Source organism: Pristis pectinata, chromosome 2 (assembly GCF_009764475.1).
Source record: "Pristis pectinata isolate sPriPec2 chromosome 2, sPriPec2.1.pri, whole genome shotgun sequence".
In the NCBI taxonomy this organism is placed as follows: Eukaryota; Metazoa; Chordata; class Chondrichthyes; order Rhinopristiformes; family Pristidae; genus Pristis; species Pristis pectinata.
The window spans coordinates 80,399,526-80,418,885 of record NC_067406.1 but is presented as its reverse complement, the minus strand read 5'-3'; the positions used below and the strand labels follow the sequence as shown (position 1 = coordinate 80,418,885).

Sequence of the window (19,360 nt, the reverse complement as noted above, 5' to 3'; positions counted from 1 at the left end):
GATTCCAATTATGTTCATTGCTAAAATTAAGAACTGTTTGTCACAAGATAAAAAGCTCATAAATCAAGCACACATACTCCAAAAAGTCAATTATTCATAAACTGATCATTGGTAAGTTGAGGCATACGTGTACAGAGAGTCCATCCTTTTACTCTAATGTGGTTCGGTGAAAGAGACCTGGTCACATGCTGGCTGTAATATCTCTGATGTAGTTCTTGCCAAAGTTAAACAGAAAAAAGGATAGATAGCTTTGCAGCCTGCATTTTTAAAAGAAGAGTGCTCAGGATAGAAAAAAAATAAGTGACAGGCTGCTGCTTTTTGTAGAGGTGTGGTCAGGAGAGAGAAAAAGTTAAAAACTGATAGAATTAATATCCTTTGAGCTATTATAAATTTGTGACAATTAAATCTGTCAAGACTGATTTATCCCTGAGAATAGTATACTACTTTTATGTTTGTAACATTGTACTGATGTCATTAATTATAATAACTAAACAGGTTTAGAACCTCTGTTTTATTGGCCCATCCCTTTGCTCAATGATTGGCTTACCTAGACTATGTTTACACAACTATAGGAGGAGATTGGAAAGTGTATATAATGCAGAAAGATTGCAGAAGAGTTCAAATTTCAGCAATAATCGTGTGTCAAAGTAGAAATTGCAGCTTGAAGATGCTTTTTCTGACTGCTCTGCATATTAGCCGGAAAGGCAGTTCAAGACTTAATGCAACAATATGTGGTAAGTAGGTTTTGATTCAAATGCTCTTCAACTAGTTTGTCAATGCTATTCATTCACTAGTTTCTTCTTTGGCTAATGAGAACACAGCCCATCATCCAATGCTAGAGTGGGGTGGAATAAATTTGGAATGGTATGTGCATATGCTGTTGGATTAGTTTGTGTATTTTTGGAAAGGAGGTAATGTGATAGAGGAATGATAAACAGCCTGTTGCTGTTGGTAAATGGTGAGTTGTTGTACATGTAATTGGTATCATTCATAAATTCTTTGGCCAAGTAGGCAAGAGGTGACTATTTACATGGTATTTATCCTACCCTCTTCTCATTGCCGCTGTCAGGCAGGGGGTGCAGGACCCTGAGGACCCACACCTCAAAGTGCAACAACAGCTTCTTTCCCACTGCCATCAGGTTCTTGAACTGACCTTAAAAACCCTAATTCTACCTCAGACTATATTTCCCTCAATTTGCACTAATGTTGCTATGTTTATTTTTATTTATTTTGTTGTGTGAATTATACAGAACTTAAGTTTTATGTAATTTATGTTTGTCATATTTGTAATGAACTGCACTGCTACTGTGCAAAGCAATTTTTCATGGTATGTATACCCTAAGTATGTATGCTCATGACAATAAACTTGAACTTGAAACTTAAAACCCCAACTCTGCTTGTACAGTTCCCTGCTGGACTTGCCTTTCCTCTTGCTTATTGGCTTCTTGACGGATGAGTGTTGGCAAAGACTATTCCCTGCTTTATGGCCTGGCTGTGTAGCATGAGGCAAACAACAGTTCAGCTTTGGTTCCCCCTCCAGAGGTGACTCTGCTTGAGTATGTCACTGGTGTGCTCTGGAATGTTACCAATGACAACGTGTCTCTCCTTGTAAGCTAACTATGCCTATGTACTTGAGTTAAAGACAAGACCACTCAACATATCATAAGTATTACCCTGTTGGAAGTCTATTCTGCATATCAGATGCCATTTTTAGATCATTGGCAGCCAATTAACACATAGTGAACAGATGCACCAGGCTAGACTTTCTCCCCATTTTTAAAAAAATATTTCATTGAGTTACATTATGAGTATCTTGTTCAGTGTAAATCAAATAATGTGAGAAAGTAGTCTAATCATTATGCCCAGCACAAAACCACTTCAGAGTGGTTATTTTCCATATTTCCTCTGTACAAATCCAATCTTACTCTCTTCACAATTAAGAATAAATAGAATGTTCAATTCTTGCACTAACACCTACATCTAATTCCTTGCAATAGATTTGTTTCTCCTTGGACTTATTGTTTTAAGTCTTTCAACGTCCGCAATAGCAAGTGATGACTGCAAAGAATGGAAAGGAAAAGGATCAACAAGAAATCTGAAAGAAATAATAATGGGGAGATGTTTCGACTACCTTGAGACTATAAATCCAAGCACAAGGTATGTCAATGTGTAACTCACTGGCACAGCATCAAAGCACCTTGCAACATATTAATTTTTCTGAAGGAGTGCTTAAGTTTTTGTTCATCATGACAATTTAAGAACACATCCAACAATAATACAAACAAAGTGAACATTGTTTTCTAATTAAATGCATAAATCATATTCCAGACCTGTTCCACAAATATTTTAAAAGTGCAAATTATTTTCTTAGTTTACTTGCTGAACAACTGGTGAAAAAGGATAACTGGATTGGCTCATATTCAATTCCTCTTTTGTTGCCTGTAGGCAAACAAGATCCTGAACGAAGTTTGACTAAAAATGCCTGTTTGGTTTTTGTTTGTGTAAAGTGCAATTACTTGTCCAAACATCATCTTTCTCTATTTCAACGTGTACTATATAGTGTGTATACCATGTGGTGTGACTTTAGATCAATTGCTGTTATCATCCACTTCTACTGGTTGGGCATAACTTATTGCTGGATATACATTATGTTGTGTTTAGGAAGGCAAGTAAGCAGGATAGAACTTCCAGACAAACATAAACTAACTTCTAAAACTCTGCACCTTAGCACATGATTCCATCTTCTGTAATCTGTCTGATTTTAACATAACCTTCAATTCCCACATCTTTCCCACAAATAGCCCTGTTTACTTCCACCTCTGCAGTATCTTCCCTCTTATTTCAGCTATTGCTGAAAAGCTAATCTACATCTTTACTACTTCCACATTTGTTTGTTCCATGTATATATTGTTGCCTTCCCATATGCACTCTCTCTTTCTACAAACTACTGTTTGCATTCTATTCTGCACTGTACCATTCCCCTTTGATCTGTGCTTGACAGCCTTCACTAACTCCCTGTCAAGTCTTAATCTTGGCTCAGAAGATCACTTGCCTCCAAGTCTAAAGTTTGTGGCTTCAAGCTAAACTAAGAGACTTGGGCACATAATCCAGACAGCCACTTCAGTGCATTAGTGGAGGAATACCCCATTGTTTGACTGACAGGCTGTCCTTTAGACACAAGGTTAAACAAGGATTTAGATCCAGGATCGTCACCGAACCTCTATTCTGGAACTCCCTGTCCAATAGCACTAGGGGAGTTCCTTTGACAGAAGGACTGCAGTGGTTCAAGAAAGTAGCTCACCATTACATCCTCTAGGGCAATTAAATATGGGCAACAAATGTTGATCTTGCTGGCAACACCAATCCCAAAAATGAAGCAGTACATTCAAGAAAAATGTTTTCAATGATATTGAGGAATAAAATAGGCCAGAATCTATAGTTCCTTTTCTAGATTCTCATGACTTCTTTCACATTCACCTGAGGGACCAGACAGAATCTTGTTTAACATTGGATCTAAAGAACAGCCTGATCATTATCTTGATGCTGTCTCTACGATCTTGCTGCTTGCAAATTGGATGCCACCTTTCCCCACATTTTTTTTCCAAAAGTATTTTACTTGCTGTAAAGCACTTCAGGCTTCTGTAAAATGAATGTTAAAGCCAGCAGGTTTGCCAAAACGAGCACAGGTTCTCAGCATTAATGACAATTAATTCCTCAATACTAACAGTACTTTTTTGCTTTTTTTTTCAGGGGGAAAAGCTGTTCAGAGATCTGGGAAAGCTTTCTGAAAGCATTTAGTGGCAAAGACCCATGTAATATCAGAAAGGAAGATTATGGGCCATTTTTAAAACTGGCAGATCATGACATCCCAGTCAACCAGGTGAGAAATAAGTCAATACAGGAGTCCATCCTGATAACCCAGAGTCAAATATAGGAATGGCAAATCAACTTCACTCCTCTTCTACATTGTAAATTCTAAATCACTAAAAGTGGGTGGACAAGGGTTCGGTAGTCCAACATTAAAGAAATGCAGTAGCACTCTAAGACTAAGAGTTCAAATGACAATTTACTTCAATAAATATGTTAATATTGTAAATGTGTACCAGGGAAAAGAGACATGAAGGCTGCCAGACTGTCAGGGAAAAATGTGTCTGATCAAATTCCTTTGGGGAAGGAAATCAGTAATGCGTGTAGACTTGCAACACAACAGTAAAGCTTAAGCCAATCAGCTATCAAGGCAACTAGTTGGGGAAAAAATCATTTCCACCATGCATCAAGTTATAATGTTTTTGTATATATCTTGCCAGCAGTATCCATTTGCTGCTTCTTATTTGCCAGATGGCAAGTCCAGCTAGGAGTACATGAATAATCACTGCACGTATGCAACTTTAAGCATATATTCTTATTGAATAGGAAAAAGGATGGCTCCCAATTGAGTTGCATAAGATCCCCATCCTCTGAGGTTTTTTTTAAATATAGTTATTAACTTTAAGAAGCAAAACTCCAGAAGTAGGGAATGCAGTCCCATACTCCTTAATTTATGTTATTTTCCTCCAGTTTTGTTCCAATAAAATTCCAAAGCCGTAATTGTTCATATCTCCTAGTCAATCTTCTGGAGCCGGACCAAAGAACTCCTCTTTAAGTTCACTGACGTCACAAAGAAGTTCATGCCTCTTGAGAGCACCTTGACTGGTTATTTGCTAAATGGCTTGGACTGGTGTGGGACAGCTTGCAGGCCAGGTGAGTGATGGTAGTTTTTATGATAGAAGGCATGAATTACCATCAACAAATAGGTTCCATGGAAATGGCATCATTGAGACTAGGTGTTCTTAATATTTTAATTTGCGTTTTTATTCATAGAACAATCATTGACATGATCTTCACTATAAGGTCAATGACTCGTTTATGTTGCTTAATCCTGCCTACATTGGAATCAAATTCTCATGGCCAGCACAGAGTTCCTATCATAAGCACACACCAGACCCAATGCCTATCTGCACGCTTGGAATATCCTGAGAGTAGAGTTCTCGAACTTTAAGAACTCATACAATTTTTATTAAAACTGGATTCAGATTGCAGTTGGTGCCTAAGTGTTCTACCTTTAGTTTTAATTACTTTCCACCTGAGATCATCTCACTACAGAACCTAAGGTACCAGTCAGCCATCACTGAGCCATTTGGTACCATGATATGCCTCTTGCTTTGTCTCAAATCTGCCTCCTGAGACGATTTATTATTTTCTTAGGGGGTCACAACCTGCAAACTCAGGTGCATTCACGTACAGCTCCATAGGAGTGCCAGCACTTGAGATTAAGTGCCTCTTCTTAGGCCACAGAGCCTGGTTGCTGCTACACTCTCCACCCAAAGAATAAGGTTTCTTTAGGTAAATTGCACCTTGGGCTCTGTGCTGAATCCAAATGACATGACTCCACCTCTGGATAGTTCAACACTGATAAAAGCATCAATCTATATTTCCAGCAGGATCATAGTCATATTCAAAGCATATATGGGGCTCCAACCTGTGTTCCTTTCAAGTGGATTTGCTTATTGAAGTAAACAATCTACCAATGAGCTCACCCTCATTTTGGGCTACCTTCTGCAATCATTTAACTTTTGCTTTAGTGACTGATTATGTCCTTGCTTGGGAACGACAGAAAAATAAACTTTTCTTTAAGGAAAAAATCCAAAATCAAACCCTAATACTGTAATAAAGGCTCTTAAAAGTAGAAGATTTCTACATTAATAAAGTCAATTGATTTACTGCCTTCAATTTTTTTTAATGTTCCTAAGTTTCTGGCAGAACAGATTAAATACATTGGAGGTGAAATTCCTCTCTTTGCTAATGTTTTCATCATTTTCAAAGTATTTTGTTTCCAGCAGATCAGCTGTATGTATGGGATTAGAGTGAATCTATCCTTGGATCTTTGCTAGACAAGATGTTTAAATTGAACCAAACATCCAACCCATAAATGTCCTTTATTCATGACTTAAGCTTCTTCTATGTCAACACAGGGTGAAATCCACATATTACTTTGCAACCTTAATGATGAGAGATCCATTTAATGAAGATCATTGTGTATTTATATGAATAAATACATATTTCTTAATATTGTAAAAGTTAATTTTCCTGTAATAATACTGAGCAAGTAGAGACTGGAATTTTAGCACTGCACAATAATGCAAATTGTAAATGGTTAATTTATTGCAGGACTAAATTATGAATCGTGCCCTGAATGGAATGAATGTGAAAACAATGCACAGCGTTCATTTTGGAGAGCAGCATCTGAGAATGTGAGTGTTTCCTTCTCTGAAACAATTCATGTGTGTTGGTGCAGTGTAGTAACATTGGAGCTGCAATATTTAGTTGGAGATTTGGCAATCTGTTTCTCAGTGTTGCATGCCAATTCATATCCTCAAAGTCCCACATAGTATACCTAAAATCTTTTAACACCATGAACTATGTTGCTATCTACTGAGCAATGAGATGTGACTCAAACCCTGATGAAGATAAATAGAGGGAATATAAATAGTTTGTGAGCAACTGAACCATAGTTATTTTGTTTTAAAAGAAGTGTTTAGTTCTGATGATATTATTGGATCGACTTGTGTGTTCAGGTTATTTGTGTATAATTGGAAGGCAGTTTTTATGTCTCTACTACATGTTTTGGAGCTGGATTTAAGGATCAGTATCCTTAATTAAACCACCACTTTCATTATTTTTTAACACTTTGAGACCATCTCATCTATGTAGCAAATACATGCAATGGGCTTAAAAGACTCCGCGGTGTGAAGGCAGTAGAATAGACACATGGGTCCATACCCCTCTCTGCTCTACCCTATAAACAATATAAACTTAATTCCAATTTAAAGTGCAATTTGTATCATGTGAAACCTGTTACATAACAGGATAAATGCCTACCTTATCTAATGCAACTGATCTACTCTGGTCTCTGAGCAGTGGAGAAAGCAAGTCTGCTGACCTGGGTAAGGTGCTCTCTAGATTGAACCTAGGGCACACAAATCAGCCAGTGTTGCCATTCTTAATCATAAACAGACCACTGCAGCAAAATTTGTATTAGTGGATGAATTGAAGTTCAATATCATGTCCCTACATTCTGCCAGTTCTCAGAAACGAAGCAGCCATTTCTCATAGCAGCTGGGGCAAGGTACTGCAGGAACCTTACATCAGCCTGAATCAATATCTTTGGAGGGCAGGGGGAGAAAAATGGGAATTCAGTAAAGGGTATAAAAGCAAAGAATCAGTCAATAGTGATGGGTATGGAAGAACTAAAGAGAAGCAAACAACTTTAAAAAAAATTTTGAAATCATTAAACCTTCAGATATTTAAGTCTCCATTCTAACTCAGAGAGTACTCCGTTATGGCAAAGCACGGCTAGGCGTGAAAGGCTTGTGAAGAGCTCAGTGGGAGGCTTTGTGCCAACTTAATTCAATGGTCCTTCCGTCACCCATTCCAACCTGTCTCCTGCTCGCAGATGACTTGCAGGATGGTCAGCAGGTAGGAACAGGAATTGTGCAAGGGAGTGGGGTATTTACAATGGGAAAACTGGCACAGGGAGGAAGGGGGAAAGCTGGTGCTGGGGATGTCAGAGCTCCTTTCGGAGTCCAAGTGAGAAATCTAGAGGGATACATAACATTAAAAAAAGTCTTGCTTTGTGCCAGATTTTGGTGGGGAAGGGGTTGGTTAAGGTTGGCCCTGTATGGGCCTCCACACTCCAAATGTTACCATGATATTTGTATCACACCACAAATGGGGCCATTGAGCTTGACCCCTGCACCAATAAGCAGAACCTTCCTATGTCTTCGCAACACTGAGGTGGCAGCTGGTGCTAACACGGAAGGAACAGGCCAACCATCATTTCAATCTGTCCTTCTAGTTCTGGCCAGTCAGACTGGGAAAGCCAAGACTTCATTATTTACTCTAAAAGTAAAATGATAGTGGTTTTGATTCCACTGGGCCTGAAGTACAGGAGGCAATAATTATCTCTTCTACAGTATGCAGCAAAGGCCCGGGGAGAAGTGTCAGTGATGCTGAACGGATCCACAAACGTCAACGCTTTCAGGAAAACCAGGTACTGATGGCATCAAGGTGGCAGAGAGTATACAAGCTAGAATTACTGTCAACCTTGAGGAAGCTAGGGGGACATGTTGGAGGAAAGGAGATGTGTTACTCTGAGGTTTCTGGAGATTTCCTGCTCAAGTTGTGGCAAGACGCCAGAAAGTGCAGTGCAGGAGTTACTGCTGTTTATTTATAGCAGACAGAGTGCTGAGAAGCACAGGAGAACTGTAATGAAAAGGACAACAATTGGGCTTCACGATGAAAGATCACTCTTGAAGTAGGACATTATTCTTCCAGAAGGGCTGATTCCGAAAATAACAAAGTGAGAACCAGTGGAAATATTCAGGTTGAATATGTAATCATTTGATCAATAGTACCCAAAGGGTGGTAGCACAGGAACTTTGTTTACTTACTATAACACAGGAGCTGGCCATTTGGCCCATCTGGTGTATGCTGATCCAATCAGTCCCAATTTCCCCCTCCTTATTTCTCTGTAGACCTACAACTTCCCCTGTCATTCTTTTGTCACTTACCTACACGCGGGATAATTTAAAGTAGCCAATTAACACACCACCATGTCTGTGGGTTGTGGAAGGACACCGGAGCTCACAACAGAAACCCACCCAGTTACTGGGAGACGGCACCCAAGCTCAGGATGGAACCAGAGTTCCTGAGGCAATGGTGCAGCAGCATTAACTGCTGCAACACCACGCTGAGCTGTGATCATTCTGGTAGAACTCTACCAGGGTGTCCTCTTAGGCAGTCTGTTTTCAGACTTATTTTGGTTAATTCACTCGCAAATGAACCACGATATGTTAATTTGCAGATGATAGAAAAAGCAGTGTTGGTGATAGCTGCAAAGCTGAACAGGACAGGCTGCAGGAGATTTTGAATATACTTGTGATTTGAACAAGCAGCTGGTACATTAAATTAATTGCAGAGGAATGGAAAATGATTCCCATGGGAACAAGAATCTCGGAGGATAATTACTCAAATGGAAATGAAGTGAGATTCTACAGGTCCAGGTTGGCAATAAAGTGAAACTATCATAATAGTCTAGGAGCAGCAAATAAAGACACAGATTAATTTCAAAATTGCTTAGACATGGGATGTGCAATACTGAGCCAAAACTGAGGTCTATCCTTATCACTTTTTCAACTGTAAGGGCCTGATGATTTATATAGTGTCTATGCTTCTTGCTGCCAGTGTACAAAGGGAAATGAAGTCTGAGTGATTGTGGCAATGGAGGGATTGGATTATGTACATGACAGGGCATGTTCTCACTACAAAGAAGGTTGAGGCGAAACAATTTCTGATCTTTAGCTTCAAGAGGGTCTCGATAATAAAGATCATGATGAGCTCTTTCACAGAATGAGAAACTAGAGGGCAGAAGCTATGATTGGGAGGGATAAAAGGAAATTCAAAGCTAATCTGCAAAAGATTTTTTTTTGCGTTCTAATGAAACATGGACATGATTTGATATTGAATACAGATCATCAGTAATTTCCAAATAAACACTTAAAGGTAAGGAGTAGGAAGCTCTTGAAATGTTTCTTTAAACTGATTTTGGGATACCTTCATGGTTGTATTAATACTCATGAATTAAATGTCTTCCATCAAGCTGTGAAAACATGGCTATGATAACAGTAAATTAAAAAATAAATGTATTATACATAGTGAAATTCAGAGTTAAGTTCAAACCTGAACAATGATGGCTTCCACTAAAACCATAGTTTTATTGTTGATATTATTATTATTATTGCTACTGATAATGTTTTTCTTTCCTATCCCTAGTATTTTTGGTGAAATAGAACTTGCAAATTTAGACCTGGAGAAGGTTACCTCAGTTCACCTCTGGATCATCGACAGTATTAATGGGCCTGATAAGTGAGATTTTGCAGTTTTATTGTTTGTATTTTATGATTTTATTACATGCAGTACTTTTCCCATCTTCATTGTACTGCATGTAATGCCTGTTGATCTCCAAAAGGTTAAACCATTGAGAGGCAGTATGTATGCTCCAGGTGTAGAGATACAGGCTGAGTTGTTGTAGGAAGGGCAGGTGGGGATGGTAGACATTTACTAGAAAGGAGGGAAGGAAAATTTGGAGGGAGAGTGGCACTGAGTCATAGTCACACATTCCAGGCAGAGGTATGATGCAACTAGGGCAACAAAGCCCTGGAGAGATTCAGCATTTGCTTCTGGCAAATATGAAGTAAATTGTATCAAGACCTAAAATGTGAGAAACCTTTTACAATTACTTTTCCACAGCAACTGCATTTTTCTAACTAAATAGTATCAATTTAATGACATTGAAAATGAAATATGCCTTTGGCTTGAGAGTAATGTTCCCATTCCTGAATCAGAATGTGAAGGATTTAAGTCTCGCTTCATACAGATCCAGTGAGTGCTGACCAAAGTCTGGTCTCTAAATGCTGGGATACCATCCAGCAAGATATTTGCATCCAGACTGGCCATTGGTTCAGTGGTAGTTTTTCTGACTGTGCCTTGGATCAATTCACACTATAACCATCTTTGGCAAGCAGAGACTGGATCTCCATCTTTGAATCTAGAGATTCAGTGGGACTCCATAGCCTTGATTTCAGCTGAGCTAAAGCAAGATGCTCAGAAGATCAAAAATATGAAAAAGGTCAGACACCTCACCTACTCCTTCCTACGATGTAACTCAATCTCCTGCAAGAGACTTGAGTTGTGATCTGGCCTTGAGAAAAAGCAAGAGGTTAGAAGAAATATTTTTGTACAGATGGCAGTTCAGACATTAAAACTGGGGGTGGAAGCAAAGTCAATGATTTCTTTCAGCTAAGTAGCATAAAAGAAATCAAAGGGAATAGAGAAACAGCTGGGAAGTTGGACAAAGTGAGTAACATTTCTGGAGAAATGAACAGAGGTATTGGATAAGTGGATTTCTCTCTTACAGTGTGATCCTGTGATCTATTGTCTGAATTATAAGAGCCCAAATCCTGGTTAAAAAGTGGAAGAGGTCTCCTCCATTCACCAATGAGAAGATGCCTGAGATGAAATCCATGATTCCTTTTAGTTCTGGCATGTAAGATAATCAATGAAATTAAGAAAATAAATGCAGAACATAATTTTCAACTAAACCTCAAGCTGACAGATTATGCCACATCTGGTGAAATGGCAATTTAGGAATGAGGCCAGAAATTTATTCTTCACTTTAGAGTGATTAATAGTGACTGCAAAATAAAATGCAAACTCGTGACTGCAAATTCATAAGAACTATTGAAAGTGCAACAACAGCCTGGTTACAAATTATAGAATGTTGTCCCTCAGTCCTGTCTCAGTTGTGTTTATGTAAAACTAAAGATCTTCACCTCTCATTTATTTGTGAAGCCTTGCTGAGTAACAATTACCAGGCCAGTGGGAATGAATAGAAAGTTATCAATTGTACTGCACTCAGCTTCAACATTTTGACTTGCAGGGAATCCTGTGGTGTCGGCAGTGTTGCAGAATTAGAATCGATTCTGCAGGAGAAAAATGTAAATTACACTTGCAAGGATAATTATGGGTGAGTACCATATCAAGTTTATATTTCAAACTTAAACATCACAAGTGTATGTTAAGTTGTTTCATCCTAACAATGTACTCCATGCATTCCCACTGAATTGGAACTGATGTACTCTCTCCTTCACTGATTCATTTCTACTTGGGAAAGAATTTCCTACCACCACACAAGTGTACTTCAGAAGCCTAATGTAGTCTTACTCCAAACGCATTTGGGCTACAAAGGGGACAAAGTGATACTTCAGCTTTATAAAGCCTTGCTAAGGTGCTGCAGGCTGTCCCCAGCTTACAAATGCCTGACCTATGGACACTCCTTGCATACAAACAAGCTCCCAAAATATTATTATAGTTAAAATGCAACATGCATAGATACTGTATGTTCATTCCTACAAATGACAGAACTAGGCCTCTCTGCCTCTCATCTCACCTTCTTCCTGTGTGCTCAGGGTCTTCAGCAAGAACTAGTGATTTGACTGATTGCCTGTTTAAAAACCTTTGCATGTGGGCCTTTCTGCCTGTTATGACAAAAGAGAAAAATGCCCCAACATTCACTTGGAAATTCTTTGTGCCCCAGGACTACTTATAAATTGCCACAGACAGTGGATAAACTGTGGAGAGTTGTGGGTAATTACTGGAACCCATTATGGGGGTTAACTGAGTTCTTAGATTAAAAATAAGCCAATTAGAGTGCACGCATTGAATGTGGAAATGAATTAGACATGTATAATGGACCTGGTTGAAATGTCTTGATTGTAAAACTAAAGCAGTAGATTAGAGAAATATTTTTAGTTTGCTTTTAACAGAGTTTCACATAAAAGACACTTAACAAAACCCTGAGGGTACAGAAACAGAAGCAACCTATTGACTTGAATGGAGATTTGGTTAAGAGATGGAGATAGAAGCCTAGAATCTCACTGTGTAGTTGTTAGATTTAGTTTATTAATTCAAACATGTAAAAGATGTTGCTGTTTCTTGACAGGCCTGTTCAAATGCTGCAGTGTGTTAACAAGTTGGACAATCCATCCTGCAAGTTACCCACCACTTTAAGTCTACAAAAGGATTTATCGTGAAAATTCTAAAGCTGCCTGCTTCTGTATAAATATAGAGTGCAGAAAAATATAATGAATGTCTCACTATGCAAGTGTGAATTGTGATTGTCCCATCTTGAGGTGATTTTAATTTGATTTGTAACTTTGAAGCAATATGTGCTTTAAAAATAAACAAACAAGGTCATCTAACAGTTAATTGTCATAATAAATTAATGTATTACCAACTGTCCTGATTGAGCCATTTCCATTCATCCTATCATAGACATTCCCTTTATTCTACACATCCTTCCCTCCTACTGGAAAAACTATTTGCATCTCTTTCCTAGTTCTGATGAAGAGTCACAGGCACAAAACATTGACTGTTTCTCTTATCACTGATACTGAAAGTAGTAAGGAAGAATGCATTCTCCACCACTAAAGCATTCAATGCATCTATATTTTCCTAAGGACTGTTATCTTTGCTGATTCCTACATACCTAGGTTTCTCTACCTTACCATTTAATACATTTCAAGTTTGCAGAATATAAGAAGTTGGAGCAGGAGTCAGTCATTTCACCTTTGAACCTGCTCCTTCATTCATCAAGGTTATAGCTGATCTTTTATCTCATTATCCCCACAGAACTTGATTCCCTTAATATTTAGAAATCTATTGAACCGTGTTTTGAATGTACTGAGCCTCCACATCACTCCAGGTTCACCACTCTCTCAGTGAAGAAATTTATTGTCATTTTAGTCCTAAATGGCCTATACCTTCTTGTGAAACATTGCCCCTGCTTCTAGACTCTTGGGGAAACATGGTCCCTGAATCCAGCTGGGTGACTGTTTTGCAGAAGCAATCGAAGAGCCAGGTCTAGGAGTGTTGGAGTGGTGGGAGAGTGCCATGGTCAATCAACAGTCAGGCGTTGACTGTAACCTGTCATGTTCACTGGAACAGCCCACCAGCTGCTTCATTTTCACTGCAACACTGTTTGCTGGATACTGGATATCACCTCCTTTTGGTGCACTAAACATGTACTGTATATAACATTACCTCTCTCAGATTTCCTGTAAAAGTTTCTAAAATTCAGCCATCACTTATTAAAGTTATTGTAATAACATTCAGGTGCTAAGACAATGCACGTGTGGCTCCCGTCGGCAGCCTCATGCAGAGCTTGCAACTGCTGCATCATTGCCACATTGACTGCTGAGGAGCAAGTCGATGTTTCAAGTAATCCCCTGTGGCAGCCTCCGAACAGCAGCAGAAAAGGCTGCCACGGTGGCAAGGGGACACAAGGGAAAGGGTCCCAGCACCTTCCTTTGTGTTCAGACACCTCCCAAACGATGGACGTGGTCCCATTGACACCCAGGTGTGAGTGCCCCCCCAACTGCTCAACATGCAGTTCAGATCTGATCTTCTTTGAAAAGCCTATGATCGATGAGGAGAGGGCCATTGATTAATTTCCACAGTGCCCACTAGAGGGCATTAAAGATGCCAGATGTTGTGTGCAAGGCAGTGAGTAGTAGTGCAGATATTTGTATTGTCTGTAGTGTGGTAGTGCAGACATTTGCATTGTCTGTAGTGTGGTAGTGCAGACATTTGCATTGTCTGTAGTGTGGTAGTGCAGACGTTTGCATTGTCTGTAGTGTGGTAGTGCAGACGTTTGCATTGTCTGCAGTGTGGTAGTGCAGACATTTGTATTGTTCTGTCATTCCCAAAACTTGTGTGATATGTTTCCAGTTTATCTGTGAGTGAACAGCATAGAATCATCAAGTCATACAGCTGAGAAATAGGCTCTCTAGCCCACTGAGTCCACAGTGACTAGCAAGCACCCCTTTACAGTAATCCTGCACTAATCCCGATTTATTCCCATCAACTCCTCTCAGATTCCACCACTCACCTACTCACTAGAGGCAATTTACAGTGGCCAATTAATCTACCAAACTGCACATCATTGGGAAGTGGGAGAAAACTGGAGCATCCAGAGGAAACCCACGCGGACACAGAGGAAATGTGCAAACACCACACAGACAGCACGGGAGGTCAGAATTGAACCTGGGTTACTGGACTTGTGAGTCAGCGGCTCCCCAAGCTACACCACTCTGCCAAAAGTGGCAGGTTTTCCCCAGAAGCCCCAGTTTCAGCAACCAGTGGACGATATCCGTACAGCATGACCAATGACATCATTAAGTGTGTGATTGACGGACATTACTCAGACACGTTCCTAATGGACCTATTTGGTCCATATATGTCTGACCTTACCAAGACAAAATTCCTTATGAGCATCGTATGTGTTCAAAAGATATTCACAAATGAGTCCAATTCTAGGCAATCCTTCATCTATTCAGTTTTCCATAGTCATATCTGCTGTGGTATCTGCAGCTCTCCCAGGATTCTTTCCTCCACCAGTCTTATTATTTATTCCACATAGACCTATGCTTATTCCACCACTCCTTTCCCTCCATGACATTTATTTCCAACGAATCCAATTATTTAATAATTTATTCTTTTCCTCATCATCATATTACAGGGAGAATCCTATTGTGTTTGTCTCCATCATCACAACACAGCAAACCACACACGCGGCTGCCACTGAACACAACTATTATTCACTCAGCTGAAGAATTCAGTTAACATAATATGTGAATCTGGCACCAACTTACTGAGGTGAATGGCTTCTTTATGTGCTGCATGATTCTCATTCTTCTGTACATGAAAATCATATAGTATATGTCTAATATAATTTCCACACATAAGTGATACACTGGTAAAAGTTGATAGATATAACTCAAAAGCAAAGTTGAAATGTGTTGCTGACAGTAGGGCTGAGACTTATGCCCAGCAGCCAGGCTGTACTAATAGAGAGAGAAAAACTGAGCCAAAATCAGAGGTGGGTGACTGGCAGTAATGACCATTGTGCCATAAGTGCCCTTGGCTGCACCTTCAGTTTAGATAAAGTGAGTGGAGTTGAAAGAGGATTTGTTCAATGGCAGAAAGAATTCAAAAGCAAAATTGTTCATCTTTAAAAGCTATCTGTATTATTTTAGCCATAACTATCCAGGTTTAATATTTACCACACTTGTAACATTCTTTTTTGCCATTGTAAAATGCTGGTGGCTAGTTTTGATGGATTTCTAAATACCAGATTTAAATTGTAAGTTGTTAAACCCACATTAGGCACTAGAGGGCCCTGTTGATCAGCAAAAGGCAAGAAGTCATTTTGGCTGGTGCAGTTCAAGTGCTGTGTTGCTAAGATATCACTATGGTGTCCTTCATAGCTTTTGGATAACATTTACACTTATGTGATTTACAATGAGCTAATTAAACAGCAGATTTTTTTGTAGTTGTCATGGTATGGAACAATATGGTCAGGAGCCTTTGTCTTACTTACAATTTATCTTTAGGTTCCAGTATAAAGTATAATGGAATCACTTATTGAAATTTGACAGTATACAAGTGTAAAGATTTATTCAGGTTGCTGAAATGCAATAAGAGCTTACAGTGTTTGAATATTCTGAGAATTCTGTCAGTTGCCCTGGAAATAAAATTAGAGTTTTACCACCTCCCCTACATCCACCACTGCCCCCTCCACCCCCATCTTTGAATCCCGTGGCAAAAGATGGTGGGGAAATCTAAAATTCCAAATGCACAATCACACACAGAAGACTAAAGCTTCTTCAGGTCTTTAAAAAGAAACAACTTTGGTTCTGCAAACCAAACAAGTTAGTCAATGCAGCTTTCTGTGTCAATAGCAGCTTTGGAAAACAATATCAGAAATTGGGAACAGACTTAATTAAAATTAAATAATAAGCTTTCTCGTTGTTTAGAATCATCTTTTTTTGTATTTTGAAAAGCATGTTCTGTCAGTTTTGAACTGATTGCGAATAATAGTGCTCTCACAATTCTTCAAATTCCCAGCAGCTACAGAATGTACAGGTTGTTGTGAATTTTTCACTTCCTCAACTTGAAAATCCAGACTTATCTTCTAGTTATTAAAGGCATATTATATAATTAATAGTAGTATGTAAACAACTGAGAAAATTATTCAATTGCTGTCAATAAAGATGTAAGATCCAAGTTCCTTGGACACCCATCACTGATAACATGCAGTATGCTTTGAGAACAGAAGCAACCACATCAAGGGAGATACTTGGCTGATTGAACCAAATTAAACCTAACATTTACAGTGCAAAATATTCATATTTCTGGATTCTTTTGGCTGGAGAATGGAAGACGTAGCACTGTTTTTCTTTCAGTGGTGTGCTTTGAAAATTAATGTAACACTGATTACACCAGGTTTGACTCCATGCCTGGGATCAAATCACACTAATCAGGAGATTCCCAAAACCTCCATCCCAATCTCCACCAGTGCACCACCACCTCTATATCTCCATGACAGTTCTGCCCCTGATCTCCCGTCATATCTATAATTCCAGCATCAATCACCAATTTTCATCTGAGCATCTTTCCCCAGTCTTCCGCCACATCTCCAAATCTGCTTCTGTCCCTCTCACATCTGCGCGATGTCCTCAAATCAACCTTGGCAATACGGTCATCTCCCTTATGTCAAACCATCATGGCCCGCCAAATGCTGGATCCCCAGTACCCTTACTGCCCAGCCACTTCACATGTACCGGGCGACCTCTTCCCTCCCATACCCTCCCACATCTCTCACCGCCCCTCTCACTGCACATAAGACAATAACTGCTAGAGCGCCACAGAGGTTGATAGGTTCCTGTTCCAATGGTGCCAACCCAACCTTAATCCAGCCACAGGCCCAGCTGCTCGTTATCCTACAGTATCTGTACCATTCCACTGCACCACTTAGGCTGCTGTAGAATTTCTAGGTTGATGAACTTCATAGAATTGTATTTCTTCATCATCTTGAATCAGGCATTAATGTCACGACTCAGTCTGTGTGGTACTTCTGATGATTTCAACCCCTGTGCCTCAAGCTAACAGGAGCTGATTTTTTCTGCTTTTGTTTTGCCAGCTCTCTTACCACTTATGTCATGTTCCTTCCTGCGGAGGAATTGATGAGGGCTTGGAAAGTGGGTAATGGGGACACTTTACCCTGCCTCACGCCTCATTTCTCAAGTCCAAACTTCACTAAGTGCCTTGAGGCAACAGCACTCAGTAAGGCCAGCCATCAAAAATGAAGCTGCCTTCGAGCAGGAGGTACAGAAGCCTGGAGTCCCACACCACCAGGTTCAAGAACAGTTACTTCCCTTCAGCCATTTGGTTCTTGAACTAACCTGCACAATCCTAATCACTACCTCAGTGTAGCAACACTATGACCACTTTGCACTGCAATGGACTTTAAACCATAGAACCATAGAACAATACAGCACAATACAGGCCCTTCGGCCCACCATGTTGTGCCAACCTTCAAACCACTCCTAAGACTATCTAATCCCTTCCTCCCACATATCCCTCTATCTTAAATTCCTCCATATGCTTATCTAACAATCTCTTGAACTTGACCAACGTACCAGCCTCCACCACCACCCCAGGCAGCGCATTCCATGCACCAACCACTCTCTGGGTGAAAAACCTCCCTCTGACCTCTCCCTTGAACTTCCCACCCATTACCTTAAAGTCATGCCCTCTTGTATTGAGCATTGGTGCCCTGGGAAAGAGGCACCGGCTGTCCTCTCTATCTATTCCTCTTAATATTTTGTATATCACTATCATGTCTCCCCTCATCCTCCTTCACTCCAATGAGTAAAGCCCTAGCTCCTTTAGTCTCTCCTCATAATCCATACTCTCTAATCCAGGCAGCATCCTGGTAAATCTCCTCTGCACCCTTTCCAACGCCTCCACATCCTTCCTATAATGAGGCGACCAGAACTGGACACAATACTCTAAGTGTGGTCTAACCAGAGTTTTGTAAAGCTCCATCATCACTTCGCGGCTCTTAAACTCGATCCCACGACTTATGAAAGCTAACATCCCATAAGCTTTCTTAACTACCCTATCTACCTGTGAAGCAACTGTCAGTGATCTGTGGATATGAACCCCCAGATCCCTCTGCACCTCTACACTGCCCAGAATCCTGCCATTTACCTTGTATTCCGCCTTGGAGTTTATCCTTCCAAAGTGTATTACCTCACACTTCTCTGGATTGAACTCCATCTGCCACTTCTCAGCCCAGCTCTGCATCCTATCAATATCCCCCTGAAAGCTTCAACAGCCCTCCACACTATCCACAACACCACCAATCTTTGTGTCATCTGCAAACTTACTAACCCACCCTTCCACCCCCTCATCTAAGTCATTCATAAATATCACAAAAAGTAGAGGTCCCAGAACTGATCCCTGCGGGACACCACTAGTCACAGCCCTCCAATCCGAATGCACTCCCTCCACCACAACCCTCTGCTTTCTATAGGCAAACCAATTCTGAATCCACATGGCCAAGCCTCCCTGGATCCCTTGGCCTCTGACCTTCTGAAGAAGCCTACCATGCACAACCTTGTCAAACGCCTTACTAAAATCCATGTAGACCACATCCACTGCACTACCCTCATCAATATTCCTGGTCACCTCCTCAAAGAACCCTATCAGGCTAGTGAGGCAAGATCTTCTCTTCACAAATCCATGCTGGCTGTCCCTAATCAGTCCATGATTCTCGAAATGATCATAGATCCTCTCTCTTAGAATCCTTTCCAACAGCTTACCCACCACAGACTTAAGGCTCACTGATCTGTAATTC

The 19,360-nt window shown here is 40.0% G+C and overlaps 1 protein-coding gene across 1 annotated transcript; it reads left to right on the top strand.

Annotated features, from left to right (window-relative positions):
* The first annotated feature begins 569 nt into the window (after positions 1 to 569).
* On the top strand, positions 570 to 12,893 carry LOC127581527 (ADP-ribosyl cyclase/cyclic ADP-ribose hydrolase 1). The gene is made up of 9 exons (XM_052036014.1): positions 570 to 734; positions 1,998 to 2,157; positions 3,751 to 3,880; positions 4,605 to 4,740; positions 6,208 to 6,290; positions 8,013 to 8,089; positions 9,871 to 9,963; positions 11,537 to 11,623; positions 12,599 to 12,893. Exons 1-9 carry the CDS (start codon positions 596 to 598, stop codon positions 12,687 to 12,689), a joined length of 996 nt encoding a protein of 331 aa, XP_051891974.1. The 5' UTR covers positions 570 to 595; the 3' UTR covers positions 12,690 to 12,893.
* The last annotated feature ends 6,467 nt before the right edge of the window (positions 12,894 to 19,360 follow it).

Coding starts and splice junctions, on each gene's coding strand:
- LOC127581527 (XM_052036014.1), top strand. CDS start 596: ATGCAGAAAGATTGCAGAAGAGTTCAAATTTCAGCAATAATCGTGTGT. Junction 4,741..6,207: donor TGGGACAGCTTGCAGGCCAG/GTGAGTGATGGT, acceptor AATTTATTGCAG/GACTAAATTATGAATCGTGC. Junction 9,964..11,536: donor AGTATTAATGGGCCTGATAA/GTGAGATTTTGC, acceptor TTTGACTTGCAG/GGAATCCTGTGGTGTCGGCA.